The sequence below is a fragment of the Odocoileus virginianus genome, chromosome 27 (assembly GCF_023699985.2).
Source record: "Odocoileus virginianus isolate 20LAN1187 ecotype Illinois chromosome 27, Ovbor_1.2, whole genome shotgun sequence".
Taxonomy (NCBI): domain Eukaryota; kingdom Metazoa; phylum Chordata; class Mammalia; order Artiodactyla; family Cervidae; genus Odocoileus; species Odocoileus virginianus.
Window position 1 is genome coordinate 26,662,436 of NC_069700.1, and position 15,456 is coordinate 26,677,891.

The 15,456-nt window shown below is 40.8% G+C and overlaps 1 protein-coding gene across 1 annotated transcript in view; it reads left to right on the forward strand.

Annotated features, from left to right (window-relative positions):
* Positions 1–15,456, forward strand: part of XPO5 (exportin 5) — a 41,978-nt gene that overhangs the window by 14,719 nt on the left and 11,803 nt on the right. Inside the window, exons 11-20 of the mRNA XM_070456378.1 lie at positions 67–192; positions 1,188–1,278; positions 2,831–2,959; positions 4,339–4,457; positions 5,416–5,571; positions 6,929–6,970; positions 7,301–7,390; positions 10,263–10,462; positions 11,089–11,188; positions 12,321–12,502. Of these exons, the coding sequence (XP_070312479.1) occupies positions 67–192; positions 1,188–1,278; positions 2,831–2,959; positions 4,339–4,457; positions 5,416–5,571; positions 6,929–6,970; positions 7,301–7,390; positions 10,263–10,462; positions 11,089–11,188; positions 12,321–12,502 (1,235 nt within the window). The remainder of the gene's footprint in view (positions 1–66; positions 193–1,187; positions 1,279–2,830; positions 2,960–4,338; positions 4,458–5,415; positions 5,572–6,928; positions 6,971–7,300; positions 7,391–10,262; positions 10,463–11,088; positions 11,189–12,320; positions 12,503–15,456) is intronic.

The following is a 15,456-nucleotide window of genomic DNA, read 5'->3' on the forward strand; positions in this document are numbered from 1 at the left end:
TAAGTAATAGTCTTGGTTATATAAAACTTAAACCCTTAAACCGAGTGTTTTTCTTTTTTCCTTTAGTTTTTGCGCTCTTCAACTCAGATGACTTGGGGAGCCCTCTTTCGACATGAGATCCTCTCCCGAGACCCTTTACTATTAGCAATAATACCAAAATATCTGCGTGCTTCTATGACTAACTTGGTCAAGGTATGCAGTGGGACCCTAAAGTGGAATGTAGGTGAATACACATCTTAAGACTTAGGTGGCTCCATTGCCAGCCCTGTGTTGGTCACTGAGATCCTTTCCTTAGGTGTATTAGACTTTTATTCCTTAAAAAGAAAGAACTCGTTACTATGTCTACTCATTACTATGTCTACCCTTTCATACTTGCGAGCACTTACGCGCCAAGTGTTGAGCCAAGTGCTAGGAAAAAGTGATAGAATGAGAGTAGTGACTATGATCCATAAAATGTGATCATTGCTTTTCAGAAGCTAAAAGCAGAATGGAGGGCGGAGTCAGGGGGATGCCAAAAGGAAGTTAATATCTGACTTTCTGAAGGTCAAATGAGAGTCAGGAACGTGAATGAGAATAAGGGAGAATGAAAGCAGGTTGCTCACTACCTCAGTCGAGAGTTGCTTATGAACACTCGGAGGTCTCCTCAAGGCTTTTGGCAACTAACAAATACTTATTCTTGATTTATAAAATCAGAGAATGGGACCCATTCAAGGATTCTCTTATTTCCTCAGGGGATTCAGGTAGCACACTGTGTTCTAGATCTCTGCCGTCATGGTCTTTGGTACTTTTTGAATGAAACATACAAAGTCCCATGCTTATTCCCTGGGTTCAACATTAAAGAAGACATATAGTCTCAATTCTACTTATTGTTTGCTGTATTAGCACTTTATTTCGAGACATCTTTATACTCAAAGACCTTAAACGTGATTTCAGAATTTAATTTTCCATGAGGAACTTGGAAGACAGTATCAAATAAAAATGTTCTCTTTCTGCAACTCCCAGGACTGTTCCAACTGGGAGGAAATTGTGGACTTAGTGTAGACCAGAAGCAGTTATTTATCATAAAACCCTTACCTCATGTAAACCCTTAGCTCTTCTTAAATGAAAGGTCTCTGAGCTCTTGAAATTGAAGACTCTTTCAGTGGGTCCATTTTCATTCCATCCCCCAATTACCTTTCTCTTTCCAGATGGGCTTTCCTTCTAAAACTGACAGCCCTAGCTGTGAATACTCTCGATTTGATTTTGATAGCGATGAGGACTTCAATGCTTTCTTCAACTGTGAGTGAACTGGCCTGAACTTTCTCCCAGCAGTCTCAGCCTGGCATCTAGCACTGAGTCATGGTGTATGAGCTGGGGTTCTGTATTTTAGAGCCCCAAGCCTGGATGTTGTCATTGTTGTCCAGTCACCAGGTCGTATGTCTGACTCTTTGGCGACCACGTGGATTGTAGCCCGCCAGGCTTCTCTGTCCATGGGATTTCCCAGGCAAGAATACTCGAGTGGCTTGCCATTTCCCTCTCCAGGGGATCTTCCCAACCCAGGGATTGAACCCATGTCTCCTGCTTGGCAGGTGGATTCTTTAGCACTTTGCCACCTGGGAAGTCCCCCCTCCCCAAGTGTGGACAGCAGTCTGTTTAATCTCCACTTGCACATTGCAGAGGGCGCTGGGATTGCACTCATTCCAAGCTTGGTGTTCTCTCTTAAAACACGCACATGCACGCTGCCTTTGGACATTGATGTTGAGAGATGGTAACCACATGTAAAGCACTTTGATTTTTTAAATGTATTAGAATTAAATACCATGTTACTTTGTAGGTCTTTTTTTCTAGAAAAGAGAAGAAAAGCTCACGATTCACAATTCTCTTCTAGGTTTTCTATAGCTTGGTTCTACACCCTCTCCCCCCACCTTTTTTCAATAACAACTTTTCTGAGATAATTCATTTATCATACAGTTCACTTGTTTATAGTATACAATGCAGTGGAGATTTTTTGGTGTATTTTCAGAGTTTTACAATCACAGTCCATGTTAAGATGTTTTTTGATCTCACGAAACCCTGTAACCATTAGCAGTCATCTCCCAACCCTCTTATCCCTCTGGAAAAGCACTCATTTACTTTTCTTTATTTAACCTATTCTGAATATCTGATATAAATGGAATCAAACAGTATATTGTCTTGATAACTGCTGTCTTTCTCTTAGTGTATTATTTTAACAATTAATCTATGTTGTAATGTTTATCAGTACTTTTATCATTTAATGGTTATCACGTAATGACAAACTTTTATCATGTAATGTTTATCATTTCTTTTATTGCCAATAATATTTCATTGTATGAATATACCACATTTTATTCATCCATTGATAGGTTGATAGATACTTGAGTTGTTTTCACTTTTTGGCTTTAAGAATCATGTTGTAACATTTGTGTACAAGTTTTTAAATTAATGTATAGTTTTACTTTTCTAGGGTATATGCCTAGGAAGGGAATTACTAGATCATATGGTAATTCCATGTTTAATGTTTTCAGGATTGCCAGACCATTTTCTTCAGCAGCCATACCATTTTACATATGTACCAACTTGATCTTTTAATTCCAATAGAAAGGGGAGTTTCTGTTTGGTTTGCTACTTAGAGGATTTAGGTGGTGTGACAGCTTAGAATTTATTTTGGATAATTTCTAGATTTGTTAACAAAGCTTTAGTGAACATCTGTTAGATTCTTTCTTCAAAACAAAATTTTCTGAATATTTTTCTCTTGGGGTGGATAAATGAATAAATATTGCCTAAGTATCTACGTTACACTGATCCTTGATTCATGTCTTTCTCTTGGCAGCCTCTCGGGCCCAACAAGGAGAGGTAATAAGGTTAGCATGTCGTTTGGATCCCAAGACTAGCTTTCAGATGGCTGGGGAGTGGCTAAAGTATCAGCTCTCAACTTCTATTGACCCTGGCTCCATGAACTGTAAGACTTTTTTTGTTTTTTCCCCCCTAAACAATAGTGAAGTATTTTATCAAAACTGTGCATAGAAATAAATCTCTGAGCCCCATATCAATACATTATGATAGTAGTGTTCAGAAATAGCTTTGCTCACTGCCCACTTCCATCCTGGAGAATGAGCCTTTTCATTGAAAAAAACAGGTAGAGAAGACAGATGCAATGCCAGATTTTAATTCTGTTTTAATTAGGGTAAAACCATGACCCTATCAGGTTTGCCTTCATTTTTCTTTTCTAATAGAGTCAACCAGTTGTTTATTGATTATTTTACTATTTCACTTCAGGCACCATCTTAACAGATTACATGTCTCAACCTAACTTTCTAAAGCTTTTCAACCAAGTTCTTGCATAGCATTTCTCTTAAACTGGAAAAGAATGGCTTGTTATATTCAGCAGGAGCAGTGCAGGGGTTTACCATACTGCTCAGCTCCCCTCCAAGTCTTTGGGAAATGTCACTTTATGTAAAATCAAAATAAGCCCCCTCTACCCAAAAGTGTAGGCCAGGTAAATTCTCTGTATCTTCTGTCTGTCATCTTATGAATGCATGCGGCGGGTGAGAGAATTTTAAGGGAAGGATTTAAGTCACTGCTTTGCAAAGCTCCACACTATGATCAGTTAGCAAGTACACTAGTTACTTGACATTCATGGGACATTCAGTTTTGTGTATTCACAATTTATTCTGAAGGTCCCTGGTATCTATTAGTAGCTTGAATATTCATGGAGGCCCGAATAGATTGTGTACCAAGATGAAGTTAGTAAATGTGAGCACTATACAGTAGCAAGAAAAGTATTTTGTGGTTCCTTTGGCCTGTGCCTTGCTGTTGGAGTGATGTGCTTCGATGATACTTGTGAATTTGGAGGGTGGCACCATTATCTGCACACAGCCCTTGGAGTTGTCATGAGCTGGATGTGAAGCAGTGTTCTGTATCTTTATATCAGTTCCTTGTTGGAGGGATTCTTTATGGTCTTAGATATCTTTATTTAGATTCCCATGGACAGATTATAAAGGGGAAGGAAGGGGAAATTAATATTTCTCAATTGTCTAATTGGCCAGGCACTGGTTTTGATGATGATGTGTGTATTCTCATTCAGTAGTCAAACTGGTTTTGCAGACAAGGCTCAGAGAGGTAAATCCAGATAGCTCATTTTTAGAGGTGGAGGCAGGATAAGGACCCCTTTCTGCTTCTTACCATTTTCTCTTCCCTGGCTGTGCAGGGTTAGACTACCCTGTTCCTTCAGCTGTGAAGTGACCTAGTGGTTTCTGAGGCCCCCCTGGCCTGATGCCTTCTGCGATCCTATAGTGCGTGTGTGTGTGTGTGTTTACCTGCAATGCTCTTCTCCCACAGCTGGACCTGGAGAAAGCAGCCTCTGCTCCATATTCTCACCATCGTTTGTGCAGTGGGAAGCCATGACCTTTTTTTTGGAAAGTGTGATCAACCAGATGTTTCGAACGCTGGACAAGGAAGTAAGTGCTTGTTTCCCAGGCGGGTCGCACAGTGAGTTTGATTTTTTTAGAGTTGGTAGGGAGATAGGAAATATGTGACTGTGCGTCTCACAGAAGAGGAAACTGAGGTTCAGAGAAGGTGAGTAACATATTCAAGGTCAAATGGTTTAAAAACAGCAGAGTTGGAACACAGTTAGGTCTCTCTGACTCTTAAGCCCTGCAGGGTTTAATATTTGTTTTTACGTAGTAAGATGAGCCTGATAGTACAGTGAACCACCAGCAGGATAACAATTACAGGGAGGACAGTGATAGAAAGCTTGAATCGGAAAATCTGGAGAGATAATTACCATTAGGATTTATGGTAATTACCATTTCAGTTTATGGCAGATCGGCCAGAACGTTCATGATGGCTGATCTGCGTCCCTCTCTGCTAAGTAATCTGATTAAGTAGATCTTGCTTTTCTATACTTCATGTCACCTGTCACCCGTCTCTTATAATGTTAAAGGTAATTATGTAATCATCTGGATAACAACATATACTGTATTAGCTATGTTAATTAGATTAAAATAATTGGATCAGTTGTTTGAGGGGTAATCATCTTAGTGCATTCTAGGTTAGTTGTCTAAAGAATCTGAGTCCCTTGACGATAAGTGAGATTTATTACTTTTTCACATAAATGGCATATTAACAAATTAGATGTTAGGAACGTTGACTTCATCTGCTTTTACATCAATTACTTCAGTTAGAAATGATGGCATTCCGAGTTTGTTCAGTTTCCAGTAGTAGGTGATGCTTCAGCCCTAATAATGGCAGCATCATTTATGAAAATTTTAATAACATGGTGTAATGCTTAGATTGTTTTAAGGGTTAAGAAGCAGTATATAAAAACCATATTTGATGGCCATAATTATAGTGTGAAGGAAATTTAACAGAAGCAGTTTCAGTTCTTGCAACCTCCTTTTAATGTCTGCATCCCAGGAAATTCCTGTTAATGATGGAGTAGAGCTATTGCAAATGGTTCTGAACTTTGACACCAAGGATCCCCTCATCCTGTCCTGTGTCCTCACTAACGTCTCAGCACTGTTTCCATTTGTCACCTACAGACCAGAGTTTCTGCCCCAGGTCTTCTCTAAGGTAAACTCCCCCTCCTTTGTAAACGTTATTTTGGCATTTCTAAGCTAATTATTTTTTGTAACTGTTTGTATAAATATATGAGATAAGCTAATAAACAGTTGTTTATTCAATTATCAAATGTTTACCCTGTACTTACAGTGGAGCAGGAACCATGCTAGGAGGAAAGCCTTGTCCATAAGCACCTCTCTGTTTGGAGAGAAAACGTGCATAGACAGGTGTCGTACCTCCGTGGCATCGCAGTTAGTAGACGTATACACTGAGGAATGGAAAAGAGTACCTGAAGGAGGAGGTGTCAACGTGTGCTGGCAGGTTGGGAGGAGATTTGTAAGAGGAAAGTTTCCAGGGTCCAGTTTAGGTGATTAGTGAGAGTTGGAGTCCCACCTGAGTGAGAGTACTGGACCAGGAGGAGGGTAGGAGTCAGGAAAAGAAGGGATGAGCTCTGTTTTGAAGGACTAGGTTTGAAGTATACATACAGTTTCTAGGTGGAGATGTGTCACACCAAATCGGCTATTTGAGATTAAGTCTAGACTCAGAAAATTGATGAGATTAAATTAAGTCATAGCCATGATAGAAGTGCCAACAGTATAGACAGCATGTGTGTGCTTAGTCACTCAGTTGTGTCTGACTCTTTGTGACCCCATGGACTGCAGCCCACCAGGCTCCTCTGTCCATGGGGGTTCTCCAGGCAAGAATGTTGGAGTGGGTTGCTGTGCCCTCCTCCACAGTGGAGACGAAGGCCTTAGCAAAGATGTATGTGGAGTTGGACATGGGCTTAAGCAGAGAATCCTGGTGATCACCATCATTGAGGGAGAAGCCCTCAAAGAAGAAGAAAGGGATGACCAGAGAGAAAATGTGTTACCAAGTCCAGGAGAACTTTAGACTTCAAAACAGACTCATTTGTTGCTACGGAAATTCTCTTAAGAATTGGAAAATGTCCATTGAGTTCCTCAATCAGACCTTTGTTAGCGTATTACTCCATTACAGTGACTAGGGCAGTAGTTCCACCACACTGGATTAAATGGGAAGTTGTGAAATGGAATCAGGGAGAGTAGACCACTCAACTTTTAATAAAAAGTGCAGCGATGTTACCCTGGCTGAGTGTTTGGGTGATAGCCTAGATTGTTCAGGGGTTCTGTGAACTTTTTATTTGTAAAATGTTTGATGGTAAAATTACGGCTATCGAGCCTCTTCCAGTTATCTGAGGAAGGGAACACCTGAAACTTTGTAAAGCCAGTTGAAAACCCATTTGCTACCTTATTACTTGCACTTTGGGGATTTTGTTGAAAATTTTACAACTATTATTTTAAAATACTTTATGCATTTGGTACTGATAAATGACCTTTTTTCTTTCCCATAGCTGTTTTCATCTGTCACTTTTGAAATTGTTGAAGAAAGTAAGGTAAGACCATTCATTCAACCCCCAAATTATAACTTCTTAAGAACAAAAATGTAAATACCCAACACTTAGTCTAGCTTTTTTCTGTAAACAAAAAGGGTTAATAAAGGCAGAAGACAGATAGTCATAGAATGTGGTGTTGGGCACTAAAGACACCCTAGGGCAGGCAGTAAACGTGTGGGTTCATTCATGGTAACTATAAATGTCATTTCATTATGCTCCTGTAGCTATGAAAGTTGTGTTTGCCTCTGAAGGAGATACTTACATGATTCTCTGCCGCATCTGTAAATTATATTCAAAGTGGCTCTAAGTTGATTGAATATCTCTTCCCAGGCTCCCAGGACCCGGGCGGTGAGGAATGTGAGGAGACATGCATGTTCCTCCATCATCAAGATGTGTCGTGACTACCCCCAGCTCGTGCTGGTAAGTAAGCCCTGACTCTGGTCAAGGAGCCACTGAGACATGCCCAGTTTGCCTACATTTCCCTGTAAATCCAACCCTAATTATACCTCACATAAGAGGAAAACTAGGAACTTTAGCTTTGCTAGAAAAAGTATTAGTATATGTGTTCTGGAGTTGGTGTCTTCTTCCTCATGCTCGTGGTGGTAGTGATGTTTAGTCACTGAGTTGAATCCAATGCTTTGCGGCCATGTGGACTATAGCCCATCAGGCTCCTCTATCCGTTGGATTTCCCAGGCAGGAATACCGGAGTGGGTTGCCATTTCCTTCTCCAGGGCATCTTCCCGACCCAAGGATTGAACCCGCGTCTACTGCATGGCAGGCAGATTCTTTACCACTGCACCACCTAGGAGGCCCCTTCTCCTCCTTAGTGGAGTTAAATATCCAAACATGTTATCTCAAATGAATAGTTCTCTTCCATATGGGGGTGTCCCTGTTGGTACACCTCTTTACTGTACTATGTGATGTTCTTAACCACCACTGCTAAGTAATATGCAAGTCTTGAGAGAAGCCAGGTACAAACCCTAACCTTTTTTGGAGGGTTTCTCTGAGAAGTTTAGCACTACTTCAGATAACGATTAACCAAAAATTTCTTCTCTGAATACACAGTAGTTATGTCTGTCTCTTTCTTTCCCTCTCCCCCGACTTTTTTATTTGCTCTATGTACTTGTAAAGTATATTAATATGTATATATATATAAAACAAACTGATCTTCGTCCATAATTCAGTCACTCAGTTGTGTCTAACTCCTTACGACCCCATGAACCGCAGCACGCTAGGCCTCCCTGTCCATCACCAACTCCCGGAGCTTGCTCAGACTCATGTCCATTGAGTTGGTGATGCTATCCAACCATCTCATCCTTTGTTGTCCCCTTCTCCTCCTGCCCTCAATCTTTCCCAGCATCAGCGTCTTTTCAGATGAGTTAGCTCTTCTCATCAGGTGGCCAAAGTATTGGAGTTTCAGCTTCAACATCAGTCCTTCCAGTGAACACCCAGGACAGATTTCCTCTAGGATGGACTGGTTGGATCTCCTTGCAGTCCAAGGGACTCTAAAGAATCTTTGTCAACACAACAGTTCAAAAGCATCAATTCTTCAGCACTCAGCTTTCTTTATAGTCCAACTCTCACATCCATACATGACTACTGGAAAAACCATTGCCTTGACTAGATGGACCTTTGTTGGCAAAGTAATGTCTCTGCTTTTTAATATGCTCTCTAAGTTGGTCATAACTTTCCTTCCAAGGCGTAAGCTTCTTTTAATTTCATGGCTGCAATCACCACCTACAGTGATTTTGGAGCCCAAAAAAATGAAGTGTCTCACTGTTTCCCTATCCATTTGCCATGAAGTGATGGAGAATGCCATGGCATTAGTTTGGATGCTATGATCTTAGTTTTCTGAATGTTGAGCTTTAAGCCAACTTTTTCACTCTCCTCTTTCATTTTCATCAAGAGGCTCTTTAGTTCTTTTTCACTTTCTGTCATAAGGATGGTGTCATCTGTATATATGAGGTTATTGATATTTCTCCTGGCAATCTTGATTCCAGCTTGTGCTTCATCCAGCCCAGCATTTCTCATGATGTACTCTGCATATAAGTTAAATAAGCAGGGTGACAATATACAGCCTTGACGTACTCCTTTTCCTATTTGGAATCAGTCTGTTGTTCCATGTCTGGTTCTAACTTGCTTTCTGACCTATATACAGATTTCTCAAGAGGCAGGTCAGGTGGTTTGGTATTCCCATCTCTTTCAGAATTTTCCACAGTTTATTGTGATCCACACTGTCAAAGGCTTTGGCATAGTCAATAAAGCAGAAATAGATGTTTTTCTGGAACTCTCTTGCTTTTTCGATGATCCAGCAGATGTTGGCAATTTGATCTCTGTTTCCTCTGCCTTTTCTAAAACCAGCTTGAACATCTGGAAGTTCACAGTTCACATATTGCTGAAGCCTGGCTTGGAGAATTTTGAGCATTACTTTTACTAGCGTGTGAGATGAGTGCAGTTGTGTGGTAGTTTGAACATTCTTTGACATTGCCTTTCTTTGGGATTGGAATGAACACTGACCTTTTCCAGTCCTGTGGCCACTGCTGAGTTTTCCAAATTTGCTGACATATTGAGTGCAGCACTTGCACAGCATCATCTTTTAGGATTTGAAATAGCTCAACTGGAATTCCATCACCTCCACTAGCTTTGTTCGTAGTGATGCTTCCTAAGGCCCACTTGCCTTCACATTCCAGGATGTCTGGCTCTGGGTGAGTGATCACACCATTGTGATTATCTGGGTCGTGAAGATCTTTTTTGTATAGTTCTTCTGTGTATTCTTTCCACCTCTTCTTAATATCTTCTGCTTCTGTTAGGTCCATACCATTTCTGTCCTTTATTGAGCCCATCTTTGTGTGAAATGTTCCCTTGGTATCTCTAATTTTCTTGAGATCTCTAGTCTTTCCCATTCTATTGTTTTCCTCTATTTCTTTGCATTGATCGCTGAGGAAGGCTTTCTTATCTTTCCTTGCTATTCTTTGGAACTCTGCATTCAAATGGGTATATTTTTCCTTTTCTTTGTCCATAAACATACTATAAAAGTTAATATGAAAAAAAAAAAAAAACAGATGGTTTTCATAGTTACAGACGAGGACAGCACAGTTCCCCAAATACTCAAGCCTGAATTACCTTGCCTGTTCAGGCAAAAGAGTTTTGTAATTAAGTTATCAAGTGACAGTCTTATTGGCCTGACTATTCTGGGAATGTCTTCGTCCTCATTTTACCTTCTTTGAGTGACCCACACTTCCTGAAAATCAGACCTTCACCACCTCTGGGTTTTTCTCTCTGTGATATACAGCCCAGTTTTGACATGCTGTACAACCATGTGAAGCAGCTACTCTCCAACGAGCTGCTCCTGACACAGATGGAGAAGTGTGCCCTCATGGAAGCCCTGGTTCTCATCAGCAACCAGTTCAAGAACTACGAGCGTCAGAAGGTGTTCCTTGAGGAGCTGATGGCACCCGTAGCCAGCATCTGGCTTTCTGAAAACATGCACAGGTAGAGGAGAGCCTTTGTTCTTGACCTTCACTGCATTTGAGCACCCACGCTCTTCCAAGAGCTGTGCCTGGGGTCAGGGCATAAGGATATGGAGGTGTCGTGGCAGCAGTATGCTTCAATGTGTCAGTGGTTTGTTTATTCTCATTGCTGTCAGTGATACCTGAAGGTGTCTAAAGGCATTCTTGGAGTGAAGTGCTAAAAATACCACCTTGCTCTGCAGAGGCAGAGGAATAGAGAAGAAATGAATAAAGATGGATAGGGTAGGGCAGGAGGCCACAGAGCGAGGTCTGCTGTGGCGTCAGGCTTCAGTCCTAGCACCTGTAAAGAAGTGGGAACAGCTGGTGGGGGCCATGCAAGTAGGAGCTGCACAGATACGCCTCTGTGCCCACATAGCATTTTCAAGTTTGCATCCTCTTTGCTTCTTAAAGTGTCACCAGTAACATTTAGAAGGGGGAAGAGAAGTTTAATAAATCCTCATATGACAGCTGACAATGAATATGATTAGACTCCTCTCACTGTAGCAACTGCTCTTTGGGGTTTAAGTAATACAGCTTATTATCTCTTGAGGAAGTAACTGTCCTTAGTTAAAATCATGGTGTAACTTATCTTTCCCCTGCCAACCATAGAGTGCTCTCAGATGTTGATGCTTTTATTGCCTATGTGGGTGCCGATCGGAAAAACTGTGACCCGGGCCTGGAGGATCCCTGTGGCTTAAACCGAGCACGAGTAAGTAAGCTTCTCCTGGGAATGGGAAGGTGTGTTGGCCTTGGATAGAAGTAGGGTATTGTCACTCATCCAGGTTTGTGGAGATTTTTTTGTGTACGAGTGAAGAATCTGGGTGCCTCCACTTCCCTGAGCATCTCCTTTCTTTTCTTTGGTCTTGAATTCTTGAGTTAGTTCTCACAGCAGAGCTGGCAGTCTTTTTATGAAGCCGTTATTTTGATTTTAAGGATATCTAAGTAGCTCAGAGGGCTAAAGGTGTAATGAGGAAGCAGGTCAGAACTGGGTCAGTGGGTGGGTTCTCCCTGCCTTTGCTCTCTGGCATGTGAAGTCCTGGGTTTCCTAGGAGGTACAGTGGTACAGAATCCACCTACCAATGCAGGAGACACAAGTTCGGTCCTTGGGTTGGGAAGATCTCTTGGAGAAGGAAATGGAAACCCATTCCAGTATTGTTTCCTGAAAAGTTTTGTGGACAGAGAAGCCTTGCAGGCTATATGGTCCATGGGACTGTGAAGAATTGGACATGACTGAGCACAAAAACACAACACAGCGTAAAGTCCTAAATGGTGGCCTGACTTGGCAAACGTGAGATTTTCCAGTTCTTTGCTATTCAAACGAGCATTGTTCCTGGCTCCATTATGGCAAAAAGTCTTACTAGTTAACCTGGCAAGTTGTCAGTTGGTCGAAAGTACTGAGTGAGGATTAAGGCAAATCTATGAAGGCCTAATCTGGAGGATGCAAGACCAACTCAAAACCAATATGAAATGTTGTTAGGGTAAACACAGTTTTGAAGCATGTCCAGTCTACTACCATTCCATCCTGAACGTGCCCAGTCTCATCTGAAGCATGTCCAAGCCACCTTTGATTGGGTCCTGCGAGAGGGTCACCACAGCCTCTAGGACATCCTCATGAAAGGGACGCTTCTGGAACCTACCACTGGTCTTGAAGATGGCATTGAATAGGTCCCATTTGGACTTGACTTTAAAGAAAGAAACAAGAATGGCAGCGGGGGTGGGGAGCGTCTTTTCCTTCTCTCCAACTTTTGTATCACTTTCACCATAATCTTGCAAAGATCTAATAGCACTGTGGTCTTTTCTTCCCCTTTTATGTTTACTTCTCATGTTCTGTTTTTCTATAGATGAGCTTTTGTGTTTATAGCATCCTGGGTGTTATGAAACGAACTTGCTGGCCCACTGACCTAGAAGAGGCCAAAGCTGGGGGATTTGTGGTGGCTTATACGCCCACTGGGAACCCAATATTCCGTAACCCCTGCACAGAACAGATCCTGAAACTTCTTGACAATTTGCTTGCCCTTATAAGGTGAGTCAGACTGAGGGTTTTTCTCTGTTGTATTTAAGACTTTTTACCTGACAAATCTCCAAAGCTTAATTTGTTTATATTTCTTCAGACCATTTGGTGGTAAATGAGAGATTAGGTCTTGATTCATTCTAGAAGGGCTCTTCGTTTTAAAAATAACATTGGCTCTCCCTTGTCTAAATCCTGCACTCCAAGTGAACACATCTGTGGGTGCTAATCTCAAAATGGCTTTTCTCATTTTGAGCACCCCCTGAGTTCTTTTACTTCTTTAAATTTCATTCCCTACTAAGTTTTCTTTAGTCTAAAATGTTGCCGCTAAGGGAATTGTTCATTGGGAGCAGGGCAGTTTCTTTCTGTGGTGGTGCTTTTCTGGGTTAGATGTTCAGATGAGCTCATCTGGATTTACTAGTAGTGACTGATCTCAAATGGATCAAACAGAGCAAAGGAAGCCATGGCACCTCTTCCACGGCAGGGCCCTAGGTTTCTGTTTCTCAAAGCTGAGTCCTCAGACCAGCAGCATCAGCAGTCACCTGAGAGGTTGGTTAAAGTGTAGAATTAGGGCTTCACCCCAGACACACTAAATCTAGACTTATTGATGACTCGATGTGTGTTTGATGGTCCAGGAATAGATAGTCTCTGCAGTGCAAGAGAGCTTCTGGAGAGCAGCACGTCTTACTGACCAAAGCAAAATCTGATTGCTTTTTTACATCTTTTAGTGTTTCTGAGTTCAGGTGAGAGCTCTATTCCACTGCATTTTGGCCTCTTACCCTGTGGTGTAAGACCACAGTCGCAGCTGGGCAGACAGATTATTCATGTCTCAGGGATGCTCTCCTGGCAACAGAATCCAAGGTTTTAAGTTAATGTTGACCACATTGGAGGGCTGGAGTATCTGAACAAGTTGTCATTGTGGACATGTCTATGGAAGTAGACGATATTTTGTTCTGATTTCCAAAGGAGAAAAGAGATTTCAAAGAAGTATGGCTTGCATGTTGAGAGGGTAGTAGAATATTTAGTCAAGGAAAGATTTGTTAGCATGTGTATGTTTCTAAGACCAGAAGGATCTTCTGTAGCTTAGAGAAATAAGAAAGTGATGAAGTCAGGCGGCAAGAGACTCACTGACTTTTTAGGCCTGTGGCCAGAGTCCCTGTGGTAGGAACCTAGACCTGAAAACAGGGTGCACCGCGGGTCAGGCAAGGAGACAAGACAGTTGTCAGGAAGTTCGATGCTTTTGGAAAATCCCAAAGTCAGTCAAAAGGTATTTTGAAAAATGTTGAGTGTAGTTACGAAGTGGTTAGATTCCTTGAGAAGTGTGCAGCTGGGGCTGTTAAAAGTTTTGCCTTACTTTTGTGATAAATTTTACCTTGAAGTATAATGTTAAGGGTACAGATACACATAAGAAAAGGACACGACTTGTGAGTGCAGGCAGATGAATTTTGACAAAGTGGACACCTCTGTGTAATCAGCATCTACATCAGTGAACAACCTTCCCCAATGCCTCTCCGTCCTTACCTGCCCCTCAAGGGTGACCACTGATCTGACTTCTAACTAACACTTTATCTGGTTTGGGAGCTTTAATAAATGGAGTTGGAAGCATGCAGTCTTCTGTGTCTTGGCTTCTCTTGCTCAGTATTAATGTTTGTGGGGGCATCCGTGTTACTGCATGTAGTTGTGGCTTGTTCGTTTTCTTGGCTGGTATGGTATTCCATTGTGTGAGTATGCTCTCATTTATCCACTTAGTGTTGATGGACTTTTTGGCAGTTTCCAGCATTTTTTTTATTATTACAAAGAGTGCTACTATTAATGTTCTTCTTAAAAATGTCTTTTTGTGTTGGGTAGGAATAGAATCCTACATATAGGAATGGAGTTCCTGGTTTATAAGGTGTGTGTATTTTCAGCTTTCATAGAATGAATGAAATAGTTTTCAAAAGTTGTACTAATTTATATTTCTGCCAGTTTATGTTAACTCCTTGTTATAAAATTCCTGTTTTAATTCCTCATCAACTGATAATCAAAGATTGATTGTGCAGATTAGAGCTGCACTGTCTAGTGTGGTAGCCATTAGCCACATAGCTGGCAACTGAGCACTTAAAATATGGCTTGTCTGAATTGAGATAAACTGTAGGTGTGAAATACACACCACATTTCAAAAATTTAGTACAAAAATAATTTAAAATACCTCATTAATTTTTATATTGCTAACACTGAAATGTTGATCTTTTTATGTTTCAGGTTAAATAACAATATAGTTAATTTAACCTATTTCTTTTCACTTTTCAAGTTTGGCTGGCTAGAAAATTTTAAATGGCTTACGTGGCTTATATTTTATTTCCACCGGACAGTGTTGTTCTTAGTGGGTTGGATGGAAGATAGATGTGGGGGATAGAATTCTCTGGTTCTCAAAAGGTTCATTATCATTCACTATCTATTAGAATAACAACTTTTCTGATAAACTTGAAGTTTTTTACGTTTCCATATATCTGTGATATTTTATTGTAATCTTTGTATGTGGGAAACCTTGGTTAGCCTAATGATTATACTTTTTTGTTTGTTTGATATATGTATATATTTTGAAATGTTACCACAGTAGATTTAGTTACCATCATCACCTCTTGTCGTTACACACTTTTTTCCCCTCTGTGATCTCTTTTTTAAGATCTTTCTTTCAAACACATAATACAGTATTGTTAACTGTAGTCACTATGTTGTATATATTACCTCTCCAGAACATATCTTTTTAATGGAAGTTTGTACCTCTGATCACCTTCACCCATTTTCCCCACCCCCATCTCCTTCATCTGGCAGCCATCAAACTAGTTCTGTTTCTATGAGTTTGGATTTTTTTATTCCATATGTAAGATCATACTGCATTTGTCTTTCAGTGTCTGATGTATTTCATGTACATAATGCCTTCAAGGTCCATCATGTTACAGAGAGCAAGATTCTCTCCTCTATTGTGG